Raw genomic sequence first — 26,901 nt, forward strand, 5'->3', positions numbered from 1 at the left:
CTCTTTGTGGACTAGGCTAGAATACGTAATGCACTGGTTGGTTATCCTAGTTCCTGTCAGGATTGAACCGGGCGTTATGCTGGCTTAACCGCATTAAGATGGGGCCATAGAGCACTGTCTTCAGTTTTTTGGTCCCCTTCCCGTCTAGGTCTCATATTTTCCGCCGTGAAGTATCTTAATATATGGACGATAGATTGAGTTATACGAGAGTGCAGTAGTACTAAATATCTAAATTAAAGTTTTGATCTTTATATGCACTTGGAATTGTTTTCAACATGTTCTGTTTAAAATTGCATTTCATTCATTTCAAGTCTGCATCAATATTAATATATTAATATATTTATTTATTTAATTGTTACAAAGAATTAATTCTAAGTAACAATTTAGTTTGAAGAGCAACAAAGGCCTTCAGGCAGACTTTTGTTTCCTATTTATTTTAATATATATTTAGCTGAATATCTTCGATTCTGAATGTATTTCCTCTACTTCTATTTCACTTCTTCATTTTGGAATTTTGATATACTCCCAAAACGTGGCATTATGATGCTCTCTTTCTCTATCGGTCTCTCTCTCTCTCTTCTAAATCCTTCTCGCTCTGAGTGAGCTCAGTAAATTTGTTGTTGTTTTTAGACATTTTCAAATATACATATATTTACTCATTTTCAGTTGCGCTTTCGCTGTATTTTTATAGTCAATTGTCGTCGTCATCGTCATCGTCGTTGCTGTTGTTGTTGTTGTTGTTGTTGCAGCTGGTATATACATTCACAATATATTTGTATATATATATGTGCATAGGTATTTTGCACTTGGCCTTGAATTAATACAGCGAACTTTGGCTTTTTATATGGCGCAAAAGTTTATCGTACATCTCTGTAAAAAGATAATTAATTTGCTATGGGCTGGGGCGGGGGAGTGCAGCGGGCGGAGCACAGTGAGAGCGAGAGCCAGGGCGAGGGGGTGGGCGATGCGAGGGCGAGGGGAATGTGGCGATAATTGCGAGCGCATTTCAATTTAAGCTGCCTGCAGCACAAGCAGCAGCAGCAACAGCAGTTACTTTCATTTCATCAATACAGACACAGATATACACTCGAACACAGGCACACTCACACACGCTCTCACACAGATACAGCTACAGAACACGCGCGATAATTTCCAAAAAATGTGGCAACAACAAAGCAACCGTTTTCAAGGTCACACACACTGTCTACCAAAAATACACACACGACACACACACACACGTACACGCTGTTATACACTCTTGTTACTCACACACATTCACATGCACTCATTTAGCTCCCTCGAGAACGCCAAAATATCAACAGACTTTGTTGATAATTTTTTGTTCCCATTAATTTTTTGCTCATTTTTTGTTCTTTTCTCTTCGCGAATTTCGCATAAAACAGGCATGTGGGGTATATTGAACTATAGAGTGGGCGTGCCCATAGAAAGGTAAATGGAGCAAGATATTTATAGAGCGCTTCAGCATATTCTGCGTGCTTCATATACATATATGAATCTGACGCATTGAATATCAAGCTATTTAATTTTGAAGCGGATTATTATTTATAACCTATCTGATTAAAAACTAATCATAGTTGAGCTGCATTCATGTTATTATTTATAATTAAGATTAGTAAATACCTCTATAGTCGCCTTTTCTTTTGGAATTCTCCATAAAAATAGTTCTCATTAAAAAAAAACAATATTGAATTTTCAAAATAATTTTCCCTAATTTGAAAGCGTTTTCGGACGACTTTTGGGACAACTATGTATTTCATTTTGGTCTTGGACTTATCTTCGGTGCTTTACTTTTATTGACTTACAAACCCTTTAAGTGCATTAACCATATATGTGAATGAAACCAAGGCTCAAAGCGACATTAAAAATGCATACAGGATATTCTCTTTCTCTTTTGTAATAGTATTTTAATAGAGATCCTAAAAAGGGAATGAAAATGATGCATATACAAACTAAGCTCTCGTACCTGGAACGGAATGGAATTGAAACAAGAAATTGGCAACTTTTAAGTAAAATCCTTTTCAATAATATGAATGCTAATGAGATTGACTAAAACACTTGACACTGAAATATTTAAAAAATATAAATGAAATATAAATATAAGAAATTTTAAATGAATATAAAGTTTATATTATAATTATATTATATTATATTATATTTATATTATAAACAAACACACAAAAAATAAATAAATAAATAAAATGAAATATTAAAAGCAACAAAATTGTTGGTCTTCTTCTTGGTATACATATGCATATACATGTATGTGTATGTATGTACAATATATGCATAAACACACATTCATTTGGATTGTATACAATGCACTCACACTCATGTGGACCTGTCATGATATTTGTTATTATTAAATCAGGTCAGAGACCCATTAACACATATAAACACATATAATACAAACTTTTTCGATCGACACACTCGACAGACATACATATTTGTGCCTCTACAGCTGTGTAGCTTTATCTCTTTCATCCTCTTTGTTTCTCTCTGTCTCTCTTTCTCTGTCTGTCTTTCTCTGTGTCTCTCTGTGTGTGTTTTGTGTATTTGATGTGACAGTATGTCATTCAGTGCCCGCGTCATCAAAAATGGCCGCCAAAAAGCAAAAACCTAAAAGCAAACAAAAAGCTAAAAGCTAAAAGCCAAAACGCCAAAACACTAAAAATAAATCGAAATTTCGGTTTTGGTTTTTCGCATTCGCTCTTCATATTCTCGTTTTGGCTTTTCTTTTGCTTGGCTAATTGCCTAGGTGTGATTTTTTTTTTTTATCAATGAATGGGACTATCAGCTGTCACTTGAGTAACTCTAATGATGATCTCATCTTTCTGCGGCTGTAAGCTAAGAGATTTACTAATATGTAGCTTAAGATCAAGTCTTTATTGTTTGGACTCAATAGTTAGCTTAACTTCTAGACTTGTATACTTCGGCTCAATATATTGACTACTTTTAATATGTAGTTCTTTAGAGCAGAGTAATGGTTTATATTTTCTATACTTTGTATACTCGCAAAGCCTGCGATCTTAAAAACTGCTTCATTATAAAAATTTCTCTCCTATATCCCCTATAGAGAATGTGTTGTACCTGAAAAGATTGTAAAATATTTTGAATTTATTTAGTTTCACATTTTTATTCAATTCGTAATGCTGAATGACTAATAAATGACTGCAAAAATATTTCAACTAGAAGTCGAGTTAAACAGCGCATATGAAATATATGTATATGCATATATGTATCTCAGTATATTTATATTGCAGTGGCAAATCCAAGCACATAGACAACATATACACACACATACATGTTATTTGTATTTGTTCTTGGTAAACACTCACTATGTACTCTCGCTTTCAAATTGAAATGAATTTAGCAGCTCGAATCGTCGACGCTTATCTCAACAAATGGCGCAACCGAGTGCAACGAATATATGCCCCTAACGTATATGAGCGATATATATAACAAGTATATATACATATAAATATATATATATATATATATGTTTGTATATTTTCTATAGATGTAGTAAAAGTTTTAGCACAAACAGAAATACGTAAATACGAAAATACGAAAAACAATGTACATTAATTAAATGAACGGCAAGAAGGTGTCGTTGGCACAGAGCGTGAGCTTTGTTTTGTTTGTTTTTCTTTTGCTCGATATTTGATTGATGTTTATGGCACTAGACGTAGCTGTAGGTTTAGATAGGTCCGCTGCATTGCCGATGATTAATTGCTAAATAATGCGAGGCAATGCACTCGAAAAGTGTGCGAAACAAAACTCAAATAACTAAAGATGTCATTCACCAAAAAGAAAACTGCTGATGACCATAATCCAACTACGTAACTCTGGATATGTATGTTGTCTACCAGGTTTTTTCGAGCGGTGTGGCATCCTAGTTGCCCAATCTTGACGGGATGGCAACGCCAATGCGAGAAGAGTAGTTTCAGAAGACTATTGATACTACCTAATGTGGTTTAAGTTACATTCACTCAATATATTCTGTGTATATCGTCCTCTCTTGTGAGCTGTGTTGACGTTTTGGCTTGTTTTCGGCTACATCTGGCTATAGGTATGTGGAAAAGTTTTTAAAATTTGATTTAAATTTTTGAAAATGTTGTCTACATTTGTAATATCATATCTAATATAGATTGCAAAATTTAATTAAACCGAAAAAATATCATCACCATTCAGATATTTTTTTGGTCGCCTTTCCAGGTAGTTCTATCTTTTTGTGCTATGAGAGAAACGGCAACACTGTAACATGATGTGAGAGTTACATTTACGTGTCACAGCAATTAGCTTTTGTGCGTTTACAGGGCTTTCACTGTTGAGGGTAGATCAAGATCAAGTATACGAAATAATTATACTTGTATTCGTAATTTACAATATAATAATGCATACAGTTATTAATTGTAATAAATGTATGCATCTTTAATAAATATATACAGCATACAACTCTTGTGAGATGTTGAAAAAAATCTTGTATATATTTATTATAACCACTGCACGAATCAGCACAAGCTCGAGTGTATTGCAAACACTTTTTCGGGTGATTTTTTGGCATTTTTGCGAGTCGAAAACAATGAACCTAAGGCGCAGTAAATTCTGATAATATATATACCTAAAAGTAAGAAAGTAAAAATAAGTAAAAAAAAGTGACAGAGACAGACGAAACAACAGCAATAAAAAGCAAACTGCATGTGTACCCAACAGATACGTATAATAACACTTACAGACACAGATGTTCAGCTACGATACTAATACTTGCCATATGCATAGGTATTATATGTATATGTATGTGTGCCTTTTCGAACAAAGCATTTCAAATCGCAGCACACAAACAAACGCATCGCACAGCACACAAAATGTCAGAACAAAGACACACGAAAATGTATACAAAAAAATATATAAAAAAAAAAATTAAATAAAAAAGAAAGAAAAGTCTGAAATGTGAAATGAATAATTTGGCAAAAGCTTGAGAATGCCTAAAAAAGTAACGCCAATATATGCAGGCAAAATTCATACTTCGTATTCATTATTCGTATTTACAAAATGTGGACAAAATACCATTTGAAAGGAATAATCCTATTTTATTATTAATTATTGTTATAAAAAAAACTGATATTCAATTTTTGTAATTTATTTTATTGTTTTCATTATATATTTATCACTGATATTTCTATGAACGCTCGATTTTCAATGCATCTCTGTAAAATTGTCGAAGTCAAATATATTTTGACCGAAAGCTACGTGATTTTTCGTAATTCCCTTTGGCTTTAATTCTAAAAATAACCATTTCATATACATCAACAAATCAAATTTCCTACGAATTGTTGGAGTTTTTTCATTCTGATTTATTTGATGATTAGATAAATATTGTTCTATTAAAGTAAGGGAACGGAATTATTGGAATTTAAGCGATTAACATATATTTGTTAGCAGTGTTTCATTATAAATTTCTATTGCAAAAGGCGTATACTACTTTAATTCATATTCGAATTTTTAATGTGTAAGTATCACTTCGATAAAAAACCTTAAAACGTTTTAATATCTAAAATTGACAGTGATATTGATTTCACCTTGAAATATTTTGAATATTTTAACTTTCCTTATTTAAATCTTTGTATAATTATTATATTATTTTAATAAGCCATTAATTAGTGTTTTTTAGTATCTTTTGCCTGTAATTCATAACATCGATTCGTACTTTTAGACCTGTTATCAATTAAAGATTTAATCAGAAACTCATTTCAATAGTTTACACGTGTGAAATATGATACGTTTTGTGTTTTAAGGACAGAAAAAAAATATTTTTGAGTGCGTCGCAGACTACGCGGCGTATGCGCAATGAGTCATAAGCCGTTATACGTACCAATGACACACACATAACCACACGCACACACAAACATACGCACGCACATACACACGCATAGACATACAATACACATAAAACTGTCTGCATGAAATTTTCGCACTTGTTAAATGAATGCGTCTACACAGATGCTTTTATTGTGGGTTGTGTGTTTGTGTGTGTATGTGTGTGTGTGTGTGTGCGTAAAAAGTGCGTGGCATGTGCCGGCATTGGCGCCGGTTTCGCTTTATCGCAACTGAGACTCAATGAACCATAGACAAAAAAAAAAAACAAAAACAAAAAACAAAAATAGTAAAATAGTGTTATAGAAGTACGCGCATTGCAAAATACCCTATAAGTTTTGTGAAAACCCTTTTTGAGTTTTACCCAAAGAATTTAATTTTTCCGATCTTAGTAAGCCAAAATAGTGTTATAGAAGTACGCGCATTGCAAAATACCCTATAAGTTTTGTGAAAACCCTTTTTGAATTTTACCCAAAGAATTTAATTTTTCCGATCTTAGTAAGCCAAAAACAAAATAACAAATAATATTATATATATGCTATCATTTTTCTTTTAAAAATAAAATAATACGATTCTAAACTATTAGATCAAAATATTACGTGATTAAACTTCAAATTTTATATAAATTTCAGTTAAACTTTAAAAAAGCAAAACTCAAAAGAAATATTTTAATACTCACCAATATTTACACAAGAATATTATTAAAAAAATAAAAAACTTGTAGATTATTATTTATTATTCTAAATGAAAAAGTGAATATAATACTTGCGCAATAAATACCCTGTATAAAAGCAGCAAATACCTAATAATAATAAACTAAATCAAGAGCAACAAAATAACAACTAACACACGCACACATATATATAAATATACACAGACGAGCTGGCGTGAAATAGAAAAGAAAGCAGCCAGAAAAAATGCCATAAATAGTTGTTGGTGCTTCTGTCGCTGCAGTCGTTGACGCCGCTGCCAACGACGTCGACGTCGACGTCGACTGCAAAAAGGGGTACACATGAAAACTGTTGCGGTGGGTCAGGGTGAAATGAAATAGAAATCTATGAATAGTTGTTGCTGTTTGTAGTTTCTATGCGAAGAGCAGGCGAACGAGCGAACGAGTGAGCGAGCGAGAGACGAATAGTGAATAGTGCCATTACGTTTGTATGAATGAAATGCACAATGAAATTATAAAATCCAACGAAAACTGATTAAAGCACATGGAAGAGGCCAATTAAAATGCAACTACAATGCAACTACAAATGCATTTCAGAGGCAGTGCTCAGGGAATTGTAGTTGTGCTGCTCGGGGAGTGCTTGTTGTTCTATAAGCAGTTGGAAAGATAATCTACTGCTACAATTGGGCTGCGTATTGCTAATCAGCAGCAGGTGAGCAAAGTGCTGTAGGCAATCAGGTAATGAGCGACACCATATTGATTGAGGAACTACTAATTACTTTGACCTGAATTCGAAAGAACACCAAATTACGCATACGCAGAGTGGCACCAATTCGGACAGCTATCTATAAAGGCCACAACTCATCGCAAGCATCTGCGTCTTTGTTTACATTAACGTTGCTCGTTTTTCTTTATATATATTTGTAATTTTATTTAAATTTTATTTTTAGCATATTCCATGCGTTGCTAATATAGTTGTTTCAGTGAATAGATTTCGATCTGAGTACAAGTAATGTCTTGTCATCCCCCTAGGCAAGTGCCCGGCTAGCTCAGTCGGTAGAGCATGAGACTCTTAATCTCAGGGTCGTGGGTTCGAGCCCCACGTTGGGCGAGCGTATATTTTTTTTATTTATTTAATTTTTTAAATAATTTATTTATTTATTTATTTTTTTTTTCATTACTCTTAGAATAAATTGAGCTATTAGATTATTTTTAGTTTCTGGTAATTGTAAAAGCTTTAATAAATCAATTTCATAGAATATTTTAATAAATATGAATTAAGTATATAATATATATTATATATGTATATGGATATATAGTATTTAAATACAAATGTATACGTGTAGGCCTGAAAGAAGAAAATTGTAATAATTGTGTTTATTCGTACATATGTATATATGACATATATTTTCAAAAAGCAGACGACAATATATTGAGTATACTGCAAATATGTGCACAAATCGAACAAGTAAAAAAAAAAACAGCAGCAAGACTGACACCGACACGTTTATGCGCTTTAGAGAACAACAACAGAAAAATCGACGACGGCGCGACGTCGACTTCTTTGTGCTGGGGGTGTGACGGGCAAGCAGGGGGCTTGTGAGCTGCTGGTGGGGGCGTCAAAGCGAAGGCGCGAGAAGCAGTAGACAGCACGTCAACGACAACGAAAACAACAACAACAGCAACAGAACAATGGCAAAATGAAATCGCCGAAAAAAAAAAATAAAAAACAAAATGGCCGGCGGGCTGCAATTTTGTTATTTTTTCGAGTTTCGGATGTTTTGTGTGTCTGGCGCAAGACAAGGACAGCTACATGCAGCGGGTTGAATCGCGCGTGTGAAGGATAGAGATAGAGACAACGAGAGAGCGTGTTTGCGCTTTCGGACAGCATTTAAATGAAATTAGAATTGAGACTCATGAACGACTCTTGTTGAAAGTGGGTGGGGCGGTGGAGGGGCAGTTAACTCAATATGTATGAATATATGTATAAAATATTTTCGCTTTCGCATGACACAGAAAAGAAACAAACACACACATAAATACAACAGTGTACACAATAGCAAAGCCAGACAGGCGGATAAGAAAGCACTCAAATATTGTCTGTCTCACTCTGTCCCATCTCTTCGTCCCTCTGGCCTGTCTGTGTGCTGTCGTCATTTGCCTCTAGCCCTGACCCTAATTTTTGGGTAAATAAACATTTCGTTGGGCTCGCTATTCACTTTATTCATATTGTTGTTTTTTTTTTTTTTCACTTTTGTTCTGTCATTGCGACACCGTCTCATCGACTTTTAGGCATATCTCTTAAGCCCTTATCTGGCTAATCGACCCATTTGTCCGCATCTGTTCTCCCGTCTGTGAATGAACTGTGTTTGCGATTCGGTTATGTATTGTTTAGGATATTTTGCCTGCTGGAAGAAGGTGTCAACGCTCGATGTTCGATGGTGGAGGCTTAGGCAACATTTGCTTTATTTCATTTTATTTCTTACTTTTTTTTTTGTTATATACCCGACTCAGGCATAAAATAGCACATTGACCTATAAACAAAAATACCTGTTATATACCCAGTAATAATATACTCAAATACTTGAGATGTGTAGCCAAAAAAGATCATCTTTTTAATTGTATTCTGAACTTGATATGAAGAATTGAGTTGAAGGATATATGTAATATGTGCTAAGAAAGTAATGCTACTCTTAAAGTCTGTAATCCTTGAGGTATATAAAAGTAAAACCTCAATACGAAGTCAACTGATCGATTTTTATCGATAATATAGGGCGTCCTTTTGTCTGTTATATAGATTTCCACAAACCCTGATTAGCAATTTTCTATGGCTTCAGCGTATAAAAATGTTCTGTAATATGGATATGCTCAACATCATAGTGATTGAAATAACCTGTAGATACCCAGACCACATACACCAAGGCTCGAAAAAAAAAAGCTTGGGATACCCAGACCACATACACAAAGACTCGAAAAAAAAAACTATCATATAAATTTTAATAACAATCTTTAATTAGTTCAGAACTTGAGCATAAAGTTAATGGGGCATATAAATAAATGCTTATAATATTCATCAGGGTATTCCAATGTCTTCTTTTTGTTGCATTATTCGTTTTTTATTTCCTTTCCTAAGCTATTAACCATTTGTTGAACGTTTCTTATCGCTGACAGCATTTTTGTTGTTTATTAAAAAATTTCTATGTTAAATTTCAAGTTCAATGTTTCTTGGCATTTCTTGCGTTTCTCTTTCTTTACATTCTCTGCTTTGTCATATGACGCATGAGGATCTGTCAGCTGTTTAGATATTCCACGGCGAAGTTATTGAACCCGCTGCACTAATTGACAATTTTTCGGCTGTATTTCAGAAGTTGGGTTTATTGAATTTTTATGATGCTGTTCGCAAATGCTGATTTATTTGTCTCAATTTCGCATTCGGCTTCACAATTTGCTTTCTTTTCTTTCTGTACATCGAGTGATTTCTTATTGCAAATATCGAAAATTTAAAACTGGTTGTTCTTGCTAACAGAATTTTATTATCGTTGATCTCCACTTTGTTTCCCCTTCACTTCCCCCTTTCTCAGAAATTTACGCAGCTGTTTAATATGCGAACCGTTTAATGCTTCAATAAACATGCACTTTTTATCAGCTATATATATATATATATATATATATATATATACACTACTAAGATATATAACCTGAAGTACAAGGTTACCTACTGAAAACGGGTTGCTAAACCGTAAAGCCTATGAAAATGGGAAATGCCGGTATAATGGATTCGTAACAGGCAAAAAGAGGCGGGATAGACCACATAGATTTTTATAAATATATATTCTTTATCAGGACTACGAGATAAGTCTAGAGACTTAACTCTTCTTAAGTTCCCGTACAGCAACCACATTTTTTGTTAAAATTGGAAACTATTTGAATTTAGTTTGAATTGTCAGGCGTTACTTTAATATTCTGATAGATGTTATTCTACCAGCTCAAGTCGTGCAATGCGGTACGAGAATAGACGGTTTGAGAGTTAATATCTTTCTTTCTTAAAACATGGTATTTAATTTCGCTGCGATTTCGAATGACGCAGAACCTGATTGTTGTCGAATCGAAATTTAATAAGCTCATGAATTTTCAAAAACCCAGATACGTCGGGATACTGGAATATTCTTGCTTGCTTGAAATACCATATGAAATATTATTTAGCGCACATGTTTCTTCTCTTTTGCATTTGCCTATTTTATTGTTGTGGTTTTTTAGTCCCATATAAATAGCTAATTTCTTTTATATTGTTATTGGCCCGCTTCCTGGTTCATTCAGCAGCTACGCAAAGAATTTGACTCGAGCACAAACACAGTTATCTGCATAAATGAGGTCATTATCTCAAGGTCGTTTTCAATTAATGTTGCGTTTCGCCATGTGCGATAAACACTTTTTATGTGGGGCATATCGAAAATACGTACGAATTTGAAAAAGTCTGTGAAAATATTATATCTATATCTATATCTGGAACTTTGTTGTGATCAACTTGAAGTTAACTTGGTATATGTTAAATCAGCTTGTGATATAATCGAACATATATTTATATAACTGTACAATTTATCTCATTAAGAAAGTAATTATTAGGGGAGCTAGAAAATGTAATATAATTTGTTGGTAGAAAACTACAGATCGGATGGGTCGCAGTGTATCTCTTAGTCGACTATAGTTTTTGTTTACTTGTTTGGTTTATGTTAGGCGAAAAATTTTTTTGTTTTTTTTTTGCACGCAACCTTGATAAACTATTTTATCTATCAGTGAAATGGGGCCAATGACAACAGCACGCCTGTGTATCCCACTTTTCTTGGGGTTAGTGTGCCAGTCTACGTGGAGGTTTGTGCTCTATTCTATTCGATTCTGTTCTGCGCTCTTCAATTTGATTCTCATCTGTTCATGGGCTATTTCCGGATGCGTAAACAAATTATCTATGCAAATAAAAATAGTGCAAAGTGCGTCGCAGTATCAATTCTGTAAAGAGTCTGTTGTGGGTGTGGTCGAAAATGATGTTGGCGGAGGAGGGGGACTTGAATATCTTTTTATCTCTATAAATAATTTGAATTTAGTATGCAATTGATATTGACGTAGAGCATGGCTGAAAACCATTCAAGGTACGGCGTCATATCTGGCTTTATGTAAGCGCCTGTCGAGAGCAGTGGAGTGAAGGGAGTGAAGGGAGGGGGTTGCTAACAGGCGGTGCTAGGGGCGAGCGGGTGTCAACAATGTCGAGGAAAACAATTAAAACTACTAAGTGCAAAGCTTTCGGCTCTATATATATATATGTACACATATGTATATTTAGATATATGTGTGGGCGAATGCGGGTGGCAAGCCGAATGACGTTGTTGACATTGTTAACTGTGACCCAGAAAGTGTGGAGTGTAATGAATAATTGTGCGACGCAATGTGCCAAAGTGCTTCAGGGAGTAAGCTGTGGCCCAGTGTTGGCAAACAATGAAACCATATTAAGCGCAGCTATTAATGGATGTGTGATAAAGATACATCTCAGCTAATATTAGAACTATTTTGAGAGCAGCCCCAATGCAAAGACTTGAGTCAAGTAAAAGTATCTTAGGTAACTGATAATTGAAGAGACATATGAGTATAAAGGGACCACTAAAGTACCGTACCCCCAATATATTATTATGGGTACTGAATTACACGCGCTTGGACGTACAGAGGGACATGACTAGACCTATTAAATATTTGTCAATTTAGTAAAAATTCAAAACCATTTCACATATTGGGTATGTTTGCAACTGATCTTGGCGAAATTATACAATGATATCCATAATTCATTCAATGAAGTTTAATTGTTAGACTCTAGCACCAGCAGGAGATATAATTTTACAATGGAATTTTGATCTTGGCTTTTATCGATCATATTAAAACTAGAATAGTTATCGATTTATGGAAATAGGCTCGAATCTGTATGTGCTCTATTCACATACGGATAGACGGATGGACGGACGAATAGATATAAGATATATACATACATTTAACAGAAGTGTTATACCCTGAAATTACTCTCCCAATAAAGAATACAAAATAAATAGCCATAAAATGTTTGAAGAAATCGTCAACTGAGACTGCATACATACAATGGAAGTGCATTTAAATAGCAATAAATCTAAATTAACAAAAATGTCTACAAAAAGAAATATGAAACAAAAAATTACCCGACAGCCAGACTGGCAAATGACCCAGAAAAAAGTCACAAAAAATTGGAAAAAAGAAACGAAATACAATAAAAGTAAAATCAAATCAAAAGTGAAATACACTGAAAAAAAAAAAAAAAAAAAAAACAGGGAAAAGTACGAAAATAACGACAAATGTATATGTGTATATGCAAATGCAAAAAGAGAAAAGCAAATACAAACATGGGGACATTCAATATATATATATGTGTGTGTGTGGAAGAGAGTGAGAGAGAGAGGGGGCACTGTGGGAGCAGGAGATGGTTTGTTGTTAACCTTGAGCCGTCGACTGATTACAAAATTGCAGCGATAACTGCCACTGACCCCAGCGTGAATAAAGCGAATAACTGAGAACAGCGCGTAAGAAACTGACGGAGAGCATGGGATGGTGGGCGGGTGGGACTGTGGGAACGGGCTGGGCAGGCACACTGCCATTGATAAGTCATCGGCGTGAAACGTCATCGTTCCGCTTTCTGGCCGCTCCCCTCATCCCCGCCAATTTATATGGAATTGGCAACCATATAAAACTGAAAAGCTTACTAAAATATAATCATCCTTAGCTTTGACTTTTCAGTTAAATGTGGTTTATAAATTTGAAAAACTTTTTCAATTTGGTGTAAATAAATTGGAAGTTGGTAAAATATATAAAATTAAGTTTCTTTCGATCTTAAGTTTAGAAAGTTTTCATAAATAAATTACAGCAGTTATATTGAAACAATCAAGATGATTATCCCAAGGACTGATAACATATGGTATTATTCAGCATATGCTGGCTTACAGTCCATAATATTTATTTTCCCACCGTTCCAGATCTAAATCGGCAAATAGAAGCTCCCAAAAAGAAAACCAGTAAATGCTGAGCTCTTCGAGTTCCATAATTAATCGTTGATTCATTTAATTACTATACTTATTACATAATGCACTAATATACCATTCAAAATGTTTGCAAACATATATAGTTTGATCGCAAATAAATCTGTAACACCTGACTGGAAGACCTGTCGAATCGCTGATTGTTCATTTTTAGCATAAGAATAGGTGGGACGTCCCAAGTGAGAGGTGCAAACATTTCGTAAAGTTTTTTATACTGCGAAGAAGCGTTATTATAAATATGTATATACGTGAATGGATATCTCTATATGTATATATATATACAAACCTTTTTCTTTTTTTTATGAACAGTACGAAAGTCTTCTTTTGTTTATCTCAACATAATTGCAGTGGGTAAAATTTCTGCAGTTTTTTTTTTTTTTTTTTTTTTTTATTGAACTTTGGTGATATCCCACGTGTTCCATTTCCCCGGATATCAAAAGACGAACAGAACTGTCACAAAGATAAGTTAAATCATGCCTGAAAGAAATAAACGCGAATTGTTCTGAATAGTCTCTAGAGAATTCTTATTCGAAACATACCCTGCAATTTGGCCAATTGCTCGGTCGTCATGACAATGGGCATCATATGCTCCGTATAGTTGTTCAGCACCAACTTCGGGTCAGCTATGGGCCCCATGTAGCATTTGCGCATCTTGAGGTATTGAACCCAGACGTTTAACGATTGCTCCTGTCCGCCCACGTTGCGCAACTGACGATCGAGGTCAACCTGCCCATCGTTGAGAAAGACCTGTCGGGTCAGGTGAATATGTCGATTTGTTATATAGATATTCGAGGGCTGTTGATCCTGAACACGCTGAGCCAAGCCCTGAATCTGTTGATCCTGCAGCACAGTACGCATGAAGTTCTCACTGATCAAATGCAAATTGCAATCCCGTAGATCTCGCATCGATTGCTCCAAGCCTCCATTTTTTTCGCGTAGCGCCTGCAGCTGAGCGTCCAATTGCTTCTTATCCAGTTCGTATAGCTTGAGCGTCTTCTCCCATTCCTCGTTCAGGATGCGCATATCAGAGCTGCGCTCCTTCGATGCGATCTTCGCGCTCAAGTAGCGTTCCGACAGCTCCGTAAACTTGGACAGCGCGTAGATGCATGCGAAGATCCAAAAGAAATGTAAGTATACATCAATGGAGCTGCCCTTGCAAGTGTCCGCGAACGCATCCTGCAGTTCCTCATCTAATGTATTGTTCGTATCCATATTATAGTTCATTGTTGTGTCACGTGTGAAAGTCAGTTGTTGTTTAACATTTGGGGATTATGAACTCATGATACGGCTGCTTTGATCACAAGTTTTCTATTGCCATTTTCTCGAACTTACCCATTTGCTCTGCTTCCTCTTGGTCAGCCATCATCTGTGAGTAGTAAAAGATGGTCCATATTAAAAGGGACAGGCCCAAGCAGATTATCCAGTTTGCAAAGCCTCTCATTTCTAGAGGGGTTTCGCTCTGCTTTGTTCGGTCGTAAAAACGATTTGCTGGAATTTCTTTTGGTTTATTGGAGTTATTAGAGTTATGTAACTTTTAGAATTTTGTCTTGTGATCTACTGGCAAGGCCCACTTAAAGGCGACTTGGCATGTTTTCGAGCAGAAACAAAATAATTGAAAACCAGATATTGAAACAAATTTTGGATTATGAAAATGAGAACAATTAAGTCGTGGCTTATTTCGTTTTTAAGAAGTGTTAGAAACCTTTATCAAGAATGTGTATAGAACAGTAAACTTCTCTTAAATAAAATTAATTTATCAAAATTGTTTTCAACTACTTTTATGTATATCTATTCTGTAAATGGGAAGTTCTGTATCTTGTAAACTCTAAATTAGGAAAAATGAATATAAAAATTACTTTTCATCTCTTCTATGGATGCAATTTAAAATTGTAGGCATATTTGGGTTGCATCCAGTCTTCGGCCTGAACTCTCCCCAATATTTTTAAATTTAGAACTTCAACATAAATTGAAAATAGCTGTATATTCCGTATAGCTTCGACACTCTACCGAAAATATTTAAATGTTTCTTGATGTGAATAAGTATTATAATCGGTTGCGACCGATTGCACGACCAGTTCCATTGCGTTATTTAGCTTTGCATTAAGTCATATTCCTATAGGTTCTAAGACATTTTCCTCATTTTCTCAATATCATCATCCGCAATTTTCCTTCCACTCTTTGGATTTTTATTTATCAGTTGGGCTAATTAACGGCTTGTCGCGCTAATTTACTTCTATTTTGTAAAGTCACATTATCCCCACAGACAGACGTCATCAACTTCCTCCGCAAGTTTGGCTCTGGCGTGTCTAGCAGTTAGAATTTACAGCTCACTAGCTGGTATTAGCTAAATATAACGGAGGGCATTAGCAAACAAATAAATTAGCTTATTTGCAAATACACTGTAATTTCAATTTATAGTTTCTAAATATTAGAAAAATTTAAAATAATGAAAATATACATATGTATATTATTCTACAGTTTGAATATTTATTGTAAAACACAAGCGGAAAAAATATCAAGTAAACCAAAAACTCAAAAATTATAATAATTACTATTAATTACTATCTTTCGAGCAATTTTTATTTATTTAATTGTTTCAATTGATTTGGGAATACATATGAACAACGCATAACCTATTTATTCAAATCATAGAGTATTATAAGCATATACCACCAGAGCGTCGCCAACATGTCCCAAGTCAATTAAAATGGGACTAAAGAAGAAGAAAGAGAAGTATGAAAACAAATTTCGCACTTGTCTAAACTTTCATTGTGATAAATTTGAGCTTGAAGCTGTGATATATTTTAGCAGACAACTCGACATCACCACCAGCACCACTAGCACTGCCAGTACCACCGCATAAGCCTTTCAGTCCATTAAGAGTCCTTTGAGGACTTTTTTGGAATTTGGTATTGCTCTGTTATGATATAGTTAAATTTGATTCATTTTTTTGGGCTTTGGCTTTATAATTGCATTTGATTATGAAAAGGTTTTGTTTTAGACTCATTAACGGGATGTGTGTGAGGGTGTGTATCTGCATTGTGGTGTATGTGTGTGTGTGGTTTTTCCAGCGCTTTGTTGATTTAATTAGGTAAAAACTCTGCGCCATACAAAAACGCCAAAATGAGTAATAACCGCAGTCGACAAGTCGTTCATTGAACTGGCGGGCGCAACTAAATGAGTGTGAATCTGAGCACACTTATATATTTGTATTTATTCACGCACAGACACACACACATTCATACAGGTTCTGCCTGAGATACGGTTGTCAGTTTTCGGTATACCTATACAGATATCCATATAAATGCATATATGCACAATACTCTGGTTTTTATATGTATTTCGGAGAATATTTGCATACTCTTAAGCACAACAAAAAGGAGTAATACGTGAAGAAGCTCTAGTCGTGCCTAGGGTGCCCAACAAAAAGTTCCCCCAAAACCTTCCGACTTGCAGTTTGCAATAAACTCCATAGCATAAAGATATCAAATAATCAAAGCCCAACATCGCAGGACCTGTGGACAGAGACTCTACCAGCACCGCCATGTTATGTTTGTACTTTCAATCGTTCTACGCACCTTCTTCAGCACATCTGCACCATCATAGGTGCGTGATCTACAAAATCTAAATATGAGAAAAGACATTTATGATCGATTTGATTTGGGCCTGCAACCAAAATACAGTACAAATTAAAGTTGCATAAAATATACATTGAACTAAATGCAACATTTTCAGACTTTAAAGTAAATGCAAAGGTTTTTAATCGATAATATTAAAGCGAGAATAGCTATTGATTTTTTCAACAAACTGGATATGCGCGTGGAAGAGGTAGAGACTTTTTACAATTTTATAGTTTCTAGTTCGTATGGGATCTTCTGACGGAGAAGTAATTCTTATTATTCTTATTATGAATATATATACCTTTTGAGGGACTTGGCACTCCATTTTTACGAGTCGCCAACATTTTCACAAAACATTTCTACCCTGATTTACCGGTTTAAATGTAAAGTCAAAAGAAAAACTCTTAAAGTCAGTGGAGAGGGGGTGCAGTAGCTTAACTGTCTCTATCTTTAAAACATCGAACGCAAAAAGATATAGATTTCTTCGGCTTTTTGCTCTCCAAGCTTTTGGTATCAATCAATAGAAACATTCGGTCACTCTAGTACACTCTGGGACCCAAGCTTTAGATCATGTCAACTATGTCGGGAATGGAGGGACTTTTCACAATTTTATAGTATATATCTCTTAAGGGCTCCGAGATTGGTACCCTCAGACGGTTAGCTCTGATTTGGAATGCTCTTCAATTGTGCATTCATTGATCATAGGAATCTCTAGCCTCTAGCCTCTAGCTTAAAATTGAAGCCAAAACTGAATTTTTCGAGCGTTGGATCGGACAGAGAAAAATCACTATCTTTATACACAATTTAAATTTATTAAGGTTCATTTACCTATATAGAGTATATTTATTTTGAGGCGCGTATTTGCTTATTAAGGAGCGCACAAATTGAATGCGTTCGAGCTGGAACTTCAACTTGTGCAGCTGCTTAAATATTTGTGGTATTTAAAAATAATTTACATGCAGCACAGCAATCGGATGGGGAGTAGCGAATGACAAGTGGGCGGTGCTGGCGTTGGATGATGGGCGTGGCACGTGGTTAATGCGACACAGATTGCGTGTGGCATGTGCAGGCAAGTGCGGTGCTGTTTCAGTTGCCCTTGCCGCACAGAATCTACTCCTCCCTACCCCCTCCTCCGCCACCCCCTCGCGCTCCATAGTCAAGCGAAACTGCGTCGCCATTTTGACCAGCAAAGCAAAAAGGGCCTTGAGCCAAGCCAGAGGGCGTGCAAGGAGAGGGTAGTGGCAGGGCTAGGTGGGCGGGGGACAGCGCGTGTTGCTGCGTGTCCCAACAGCAGATCCTGTAATCCAATGCCAGTCCCAACAGGGCTCAACTGTCAAAGGATGTGCAAACACACGAGTCTGTCTGTCTGTCTGCAGCCTGCAGCGAATGCATTTAAAATGAGAGCTGCAACAAGTGGCACAGGTGGCGCAGGTGATATATGTATGCTCTGCTGTCGATAACAGTGTGGAGGTGCCACGCCCACCATGTTCGTGGCTTCGTTTGCCGTCCGTTTCCACCCAAATCAAACTCAGACCGAGCAGGAGCTTTATTACCCCTGTCAAGGTGGTTCGTGCCCTATAGGAAACTGCAGAATAATTCATTTGAATATTGAGTCCTTTTGAGAATGGCATTAAATTATTTACTAACTAGTAAGAAAGCTCTAGTCGAGGAGTCTCCAGATTCTCGGAACCCTTCTAGCAATGGATATTTCAACTTAATCGCAATTTTGTTTATTTAACGATATGTTAAAATGCCCGCAAATGAATATACGTATATGTTCACTTATATAGGAAAACTCTTGGCGATACTGCGTATGGCTTTTTCTAATTGCCCAATAATTTTGAGGAAGTATTCAAATAATGAGCATGCGTATTCTTGAGATTTTACAAAAAATGACAACTCATTCACATATTGGCTGTATTTGCATTCGACCTTTAATTTAATGAATTATTAGATGGTAGAAAGACCTATCACCAATATATTAATGTATTCTCGAAAATCCCTTTTTTAGATGCTTTGCTTACGCCCCTGCCCAGAACATATTTAGTGTACTTAGCTATGTGGCTGAATGGATATTATTATTATTATGTTATCTTCTGCCTTTTTTGTGGACAGCTCGTCGAGTGTCGTCTCGTTGAGTGTAGCAATTTTCAATTTGTATTTGCATTTTGCATTTAACTCGGCGCTTTGACATGAAAAACGTGCACGAATAATGAAGTTTTCAGACAGAGGGAGAAAGGTATAGAGATACGAAGTGAGAGCGGGAGAGAGAGGCAGAAATAACATGAGTGGGAGAGGCAGAGAGGGAAAATATCATAGAGAGAGACAGAGTATGAAAGTGAGAGAGAAGAAAAGAGAGAGAGAAAAGAAAGAGAATAAGTGACAGGGAAGAGAAAGAAAGGGGGGAGAGAAAGAGAGTATGTAAGCGGGAGCGAGAGAGAGAGAGATTGGGAGAGAGGTAAAACATATACAGAAACAACGAGAGAGAGAGAGAGAGAGAGAGAGAGAGAGAGAGAAAGGGAGAGTGTGATAGAGAGAGAAGGACAGAGAGAGAGGGAAAGAGAGACGATAAAAAGAGACAACGAGAGACATAGAGAAGTAGAGAGAGAGACAGGGAAACAGTGAACATAAAAAAGTGAGTGGGACAACGAAAGAGCGAGAAAGACACATCACTATAGTCTATATATAAATATATATACGTATGTCTTAAAGAAGAAATGTAAGGAGCTTCGATTACCGCGAAGAATCCATCGAATCGAATAATCGATAGGGGTAGCTGATAAGAGAAAATATTATTACGGGTGCTTTAAGTCTTACATCTATATTATAAAGATCTACATCTATATAGAAACATGTTCAATATAACTAAAAATATCTTTGAATCACGGTTAACTAATCACATTCTCTATCTTTGTTCTTTGCAGGTGAGTTGCCGCAGTTGAGCTGTCGCATTTGAGTAAGTGTGTGCATAGATAAAGTAAGATATGTAAGACAAGATAGTTTAAGTTAAGCTCCATGTGGAACCCATATTGAAACTCGACCAACCTAGTGCTGCTACTCTGCACTTCTCTGTGGCGCGTTGTTCTGGCTGCAGCAATCAGAAGACAGCCATAAAAAGACATGAAAATAAATTGCGCTGATAAAAAGCAATTGAAATGTCAATATGCAATAAAAGAAAATAAAAAAAAAAAACAAGCCGAAGCAGAGGGAGTCGGCAGGGGGGTTGGGGTGGCGAAGGCAGAAGGCAAAAGCCAACATAAAATTTATTTAAGTGAAAAATGCACGCACATAAAAATTGGAATTTGAAATAAGCGAAACAAAACGAAACGAAACGAAACAAAGTGAATCGAAGCGACAAACAAAGTTTCCTAACTGGCGGTCAATTGCAGTTGACCCCACCGACTATGCCGAACCCCCTAAAACCCGACCCGCGCCCCCGCTCTAAAATATTTCACTGATAACCGAACGACAAATGCATTTGCAGTTGGCGCTGTCAATGACAAAAGTCCAATTACCGTTTATGGCGTTATCGTTGATATATTTGGTATAGCTTCCAATATGCTAATGGAAAATGTAGGGAAAGCTGTAAAGTTAAACTTAAAGAGTACCTAGGCAGTTTACCTATTACAGTCCTCAGATCCCCTTATCGCCATCGATATTTGCCTATCCTTATCCATTCATCAACACATCCGATAAGTAAAATGTACTAAACCTCTTTCTATATGACTTATCGATAATTATATATTTGATAAATTTGTCTACATATAAATTTGTCTACATCTGTGTTAAGCTAACAGATAATTCTTATATGTACGACTTACTGAATGCCGTATTAAATTATCGATCAAAGTTAATCGATTAATTTAGCTATTGTGCACAATTGATATGTAGAGATCGAATGCTTTGCTGTAATGGATACCCATCTTGCTATATGTATGAGCCTTTAATGAATTAGCGATAATTTGCCGATTAATGGATTTATTGAAATATGTATCTGTACTTTGCTAAACGATAGTTCCTATAAGCGAATACTGTGCACAACTTACTGAATTAACTTTCTTAATGCATTTGTGATCGATCATAAATAATAATTTATATTTTCGATAATGCATTTATTTTCGCATTTGCTATGTGAAAAGTATAATCGATTTAGAGTAATCGATTATTTTGCATTTGATAAATTTATCTAAATATTAATCTGCACTTCGCTACAGTATACGGCTACCTATATTGATGAATCTTTTTAAATTGAATAATTTATTAATTTCGCTCATTTGATAGGTAGAACGACTTTCTCACGTGGAATCGAATTAGACTGATTTGCATTTATCATCGTAATTATTGTAGAACCCTGAACTATTCCTGCATTATGAAAGTATTTCCATGAAATGGCTTAAATAGTTTTCATAATGCCAAATGCTGCTGTTAGCGCTTCGACAACTTCTCTCTGTCCCTGTTGTTGTTGTTGTTGTCGTTGTCAATTCTTGTTGTTCATGTTGTCACTCTGCCCACAATCAGTGGCAGCCCCAGTTTGGAGGCCCTCCCCAGCCCCATGTCCCCCATCTCGCTTATTCCCTTACTGCTCGACGGCCGCTGCCTGCCTCAACTGCGAATGCCGCGCGCGCCACTGAACGACATTAAACCTGACTTTGCCATAGTGCCTCTCGCTCGCACTCAGAGACGGAGCAAAGCGAAACCCCTCCGAACAAGGCGAACCGGGCAAAGGAAAATCAACAAATTATTATGATTTTTATGTGCATGGGCTCTATGCAGTTATGAGCAAGAGAGAGAAAGAGAGCGAGAGATATAGATGGAGAGCGCCTTCTGAGCGAGCGCCCATGGATAACACAACACAACAAACACACTGACAACGCGACGCCAGCAGCGCAGCAGCAGTGAAGCTGACTGCATTGTCGGTCGCTCGTTCAGTAGATTTGTGTGTCTTCGCATAAATTTAGCAGCTTGTATGACACCGCGGCGTAGACAAGTTTTCTGCTTCTTTTCTAGCAGGCTGGGCTAGTGTGTATATATGTGTGTGTGTATTTGTTGGCAGCGACTGCGACTGAGACTGAGACTGAGACTGCGACTGTGTCTGCTACTTTGTTTCTTGCTATTTGCCGTCAGCGAACTACCCCAACAAATGGTAGCCGTGACGCCCAACACGCCCTACCAAGCACATGCAGGCACCCACTCATACTCACACTAACACTCAGACACACACACACACACACACACACAGGCACACAGGCACTCGCAGTTGCATTCACACCCAAATTGCTCCAGTGTACTACTGAACGTTTGGCAGTCGGCCAAGGCAGTGGATTCACACACACATATGCATAACCATACTCATCCAGAGAGAGAAAGAGAAAGAGAGAGAGGCGGACAGAGAGAGAGATGACGCCAGAAAGAGAGAGGGAGCGACGAGTGAGTGAGAGAGAATGCGATGTGTCCCCCTCTCCACACCGCAATTCATACTCAGCTGTCATTGTTGATATTTTGTGTTTTCATCTTGAACTTTTGTGGTTCAATGTGTCTAGCCAACCCCCAAAATGAAATACTGCTAAACGCCGAATTCACCACAGACGGCAGAGCATTTCCCCAAGCTGCAGCTCCCTCGCTCGCTAGCAGTCGCGCTCTCTCTGCCTCTGTTGCCCTTGCCGTTTGCCGGCTTTTTTCTATGCGTATGAGTAGACGCTTTCGCTCTTTGCGCTGTCGCTCTCCCTCTCTCTTCGTGTCTCTCGCTCTCTTGATGTCGTTGTTGCTGCTGCTTGCAGCGCTCTATTGCATTCTACACTTGAACTTGCCCAGCGTTAACTCAACACACACACGCATACACACACATGCATACATATATGCAGACAGACTGTGTCTGACTGTCTACAATTATCTGCTGCTCCCCTTTGCTCTCTACCTCCCCCAATCCGACCCTTCTATCGGTATCTCTGTATCTCTGTTTGTTTGCCTCTGCGCTTACTTTTTAACCACATTGTATTTGAAATGTGCAATTTCATATGTCGGCGTCGACGTCGCTGTCGCCGTTGCGTTCGTAGACTGCTTTAGTTGAGTTTTTTCCCATTGTTGTTGTTATTATTTTTGTTGTTCAGTGTTTGCGCTGTAGATCTTTGCCTTTCATCAATTACGTCTCAGCACGTCGTCGCTTTACACACGTACTTCTAGATACAGATACTCGCATTCGAATTTGTTTTCATGTTTATTTTCTCGTATTTGTATTCGAATTCGAATTGGTTCTGCGATTTACTTCAAGGCAAAGCTTGTACTTGATTTCGTAGATTTGGATTTGACCGATATCAAGTATATTTAATTTAACATGTACATTTCCAGGCAGATCATATTGCTGTACTAGTTTATTACAAATTGATTTGATTAGCTTCGACATGCACTTTTCCATTCATTTTCAAAATATTGTTATCTAGACGAATATTGGGTAAATATTTAGTAAATATATATACATACTTATTTGTAGACCTTAGTATTTTTTAATTCAGACAAATTGGATTTCTGAATGATTTTGGGACTTTTATGTCTCGAAAAATATGTGCATTTAGATAAAACCAATGAGATAAGATACGTACATATTAAGGTAGCGCCTTACGTAAAACATACCGTAAAAACCAAAGAAAACGAAAATGAGAGACAGAGAGAGGGAGAGAGAAAGAGGCGGCGAATACGACAAACTATTTGATTCTTAAATTAAATGTATTGAGAATATTCATTTAGATAACTTTCTGAAATATAAGAAATTTTCCTTTTGTGCTTTGAGATAATATTATAATATATTTTATGATCTGCAGATTTGCAAATATCTCTTGACGTACGATTGTTCGTTTCATTATTTTTAACCTATTTACACTTACTAATAAATGTTTTGGCTTGAATAACATTAATGGAACCTTATAAGTAGTTTTTTCGCTAGAGATTTATCGCTCATCAACTAAAGATTATCTCTGTATACCCAAATGCGTTTGCATAAAAGTTCTTCAGTTTCTCTGTAACGAAAGAAAAAAATATATAAAAAGCAAATTAACACTAAATTTTCCTAGCTCTCACTTGCTTGTTTACAAATTTCCATTTCCATTCATTTCCATGCATAGTATGTAAATAGTTATCTACACACACATACATAATGATATGCATACATATGTACATACAATATAATGCAAGTGCATTTGTACTAGAAAATTCCAACGTCTCCGCTGCAACGAACAACTTCCCAACTTCGGGTTTGCCCTTGTCTCTGGCGGCTGTCAGCGTCTGGCAATGTTCGTACTAATCGTTTTTGTGCCACTGTGCGAACACATTTCGAATGTACGTGTGAATTTGCACTTGTGCACCCGACGACGACGCCACCATACAGCAGCAGCAGCAGCAGCAGCAGCAGCAGCAGAGCTAACAGACACAAACACAAACACTCACAGACGAACATACACACACTCACACACAGGAAAATCCACGAAAATAAAAAGAAAACAGAAACTAAAAGGAGGCAAATATAAAGGAAAGCGATGATGGCACTCGCACGCACACAAACGCAGACACGCCTCATGGTTTTGAGTGTGGGTGTACACCGAATGGAGGGGGAAAGAGCGCGGCCTGTGTGAGTAGTGTGTGTGAGCGTCTATTTATGGCTGTGTGTGTACATGCCGGAGAGGCAATGTAAAGAGCAGTGTGCGATTGCATCGGTATTTTCATTCAAGCCACTCGTTACTGCGCGTGTTGGTGTGTGTGCAAGAGCGTAAAATATTTATGCGTGTGTGCACTGCGCTTCACATTTAACTTTAGCGCTGATTCCGTTTTCGACTTCTAGTGAGCGCACGTCAGAGCGAACGGTGCTCTGGTGTGGGTTGCTGTCGACGTCGCGGCGTACGCTCTTACTCTCGCTCTCCCTCTCTCTCTTGCAGTGTCGGTGGTGGGTTTCGTGGTGAGTTTGCCGTACTTCATCATTTCCAATTTAACAGAGCAATAACATTTAGTATTTGTTTGGACTTTACATTTAGTATTTGTTTGGACTTTGTCGTTAACGGTTCGTTCTCCCGTTCGCTCGTTCGCTCGTTGTGTTTTTTTGCGGTTTGCTTTTGAATAAAAAATAAAAAATAAATAAAATAATTGATTAAATAAAAAAATATTATTAATGAAGCATAACGGTTGAACCGAAACTCTTAAATATAACACGCGTTGAAACAAAGTAGTAAATCAAATTTATGCTGTACAAAACAAAACAAAATAAATACAAATTGTTAAACACAAGTGCAATTGAAAAAAAATATATTTAGATAAAACAAAGTGCAAATGCATTGTAGCTGAAAAAAGAAAACAGTCTGACGTGCAACAGTTTTATATATTTATACATATATATATGTATATGAATTGAAAATCTGCCTCTAATAGCCGCTGCATGCGGCATGCTTTAAAATAGCAACAAGCCAAAATAAAAAGAAAATAAAAATAAAATAGAATAGAAAAAGGAATATACAGAAAAACAACAACAACAACAGCAATGAGACAAAATGTGTAAATAAAAACGCACATGAATCTAAACATTTTACAGTGAAAGCAAACACACCACCACAGCACACAAACGGAGAGAGGGACACACACACTCACACTCAGAGACGCACACACACACCTACAACAAGAACTATCAAACATCAACAACAGCCGCAGCGGCAGCGCCGCAACGTTTATCATACAGCGACGTCGGCTGCGCTACGTAATCAACCCAAAGAAGAGAAGAGAAGGGGAGCCAAACGCAACAAATAGGAAGAGCAACAGCGGCGTGTTAAACGGCGACTGCGACTTCGACGGCGACGGCGACGACGACGTCAGACTAGCGTCTGCAGTTTGTCTGTCTGCATTGTCTGGCATGTCCTGGCGTCTACAGCGCGCACCCACTACGGCTGTACGACTGACTGACTGACTGAGTGAATGCCTGATCGATTGACTGATTGATTGATTGGTTGACTAACTGCCCGACTGAGTGTCGCAGTTGAAACAGTTGCCAAAAGTGCCCCAAAGCAAATAAAAATACGAAATGAAATTAAGTGAAGTGAAATACGAGCGTAAAGTGTACAGTGCATAAAATCTATAAGAATTATAGTGCAAAGAGTGCGAAAGAAACACAACAACAGCAATTGCAAAGAAAAAAAGGAAAATATTAAATAAATAAATATCCTACTCTCTGTGCTTAATCTATACCTTTGTAAATGGATAACGATTTGTATGGATTAGTAGCCGATTACACGCGTTTCATAGATGCTAACGGTAAGTTGGAAGGAATCAAAGAACGATGAAATTCGAACTGTTTGTGCGTGCGAACTCGTTGCAAAGAAAATTGGAAGAGTTGAAAAGAAAAACTGAGAATATCGTATGGTGAAAAATACAAATTAAAAAAAATGAAAACGGAAAAATTCGAGTTTCTTTTAATTTAATTTTGAGTTTATATTAAATCCAAAATGTTGTTTATTTGATTACCATATAGAAAGGAAAATACAGAAGCTCTTTAATATTAATAATAATATATATTCATCTATAAAGAATATAGAGATTTAGATATACATCTATAAAAAGATATAGAGTGCTCAGGAATAGACTT

At 36.6% G+C, this 26,901-nt stretch overlaps 2 protein-coding genes, 1 long non-coding RNA gene and 1 other non-coding gene across 16 annotated transcripts in view; 2 read left to right on the plus strand and 2 right to left on the minus strand.

The window, feature by feature from the left end:
* Positions 1-26,901, plus strand: part of EcR (Ecdysone receptor) — a 116,834-nt gene that overhangs the window by 30,647 nt on the left and 59,286 nt on the right. For 2 of the 13 annotated variants that reach the window (XM_089470950.1, XM_089470951.1), the window contains exon 1: positions 25,253-26,570. The exons of the other annotated variants lie outside the window; for them this stretch is intronic. The gene's annotated coding sequence lies outside the window, so the exon portion shown is untranslated. Of the gene's footprint in view, positions 1-25,252; positions 26,571-26,901 lie in introns of those variants that run through there. 13 annotated transcript variants of the gene reach the window in all.
* TRNAK-CUU (transfer RNA lysine (anticodon CUU)) lies at positions 7,604-7,676 on the plus strand. The gene has a single exon. It is a non-coding gene; the product is annotated as a tRNA-Lys (tRNA).
* On the minus strand, positions 14,035-15,387 carry LOC108616697 (uncharacterized). The gene is made up of 3 exons (XM_018012105.2): positions 15,001-15,387; positions 14,208-14,858; positions 14,035-14,145 (listed from the first exon to the last, which is right to left on the minus strand). The coding sequence occupies exons 1-3, from the start codon at positions 15,107-15,109 to the stop codon at positions 14,135-14,137; spliced, it is 771 nt and encodes a 256-aa protein (XP_017867594.1). The 5' UTR covers positions 15,110-15,387; the 3' UTR covers positions 14,035-14,134.
* Positions 23,990-25,323, minus strand: LOC149268865 (uncharacterized). Its single transcript, XR_016270428.1, has 2 exons — positions 24,360-25,323; positions 23,990-24,298 (listed from the first exon to the last, which is right to left on the minus strand). It is a non-coding gene; the product is annotated as an uncharacterized LOC149268865 (long non-coding RNA).

Source organism: Drosophila arizonae, chromosome 5, assembly GCF_054131065.1.
Source record: "Drosophila arizonae isolate 15081-1271.41 chromosome 5, UAZ_ARI_1.0, whole genome shotgun sequence".
Taxonomy (NCBI): Eukaryota; Metazoa; Arthropoda; class Insecta; order Diptera; family Drosophilidae; genus Drosophila; species Drosophila arizonae.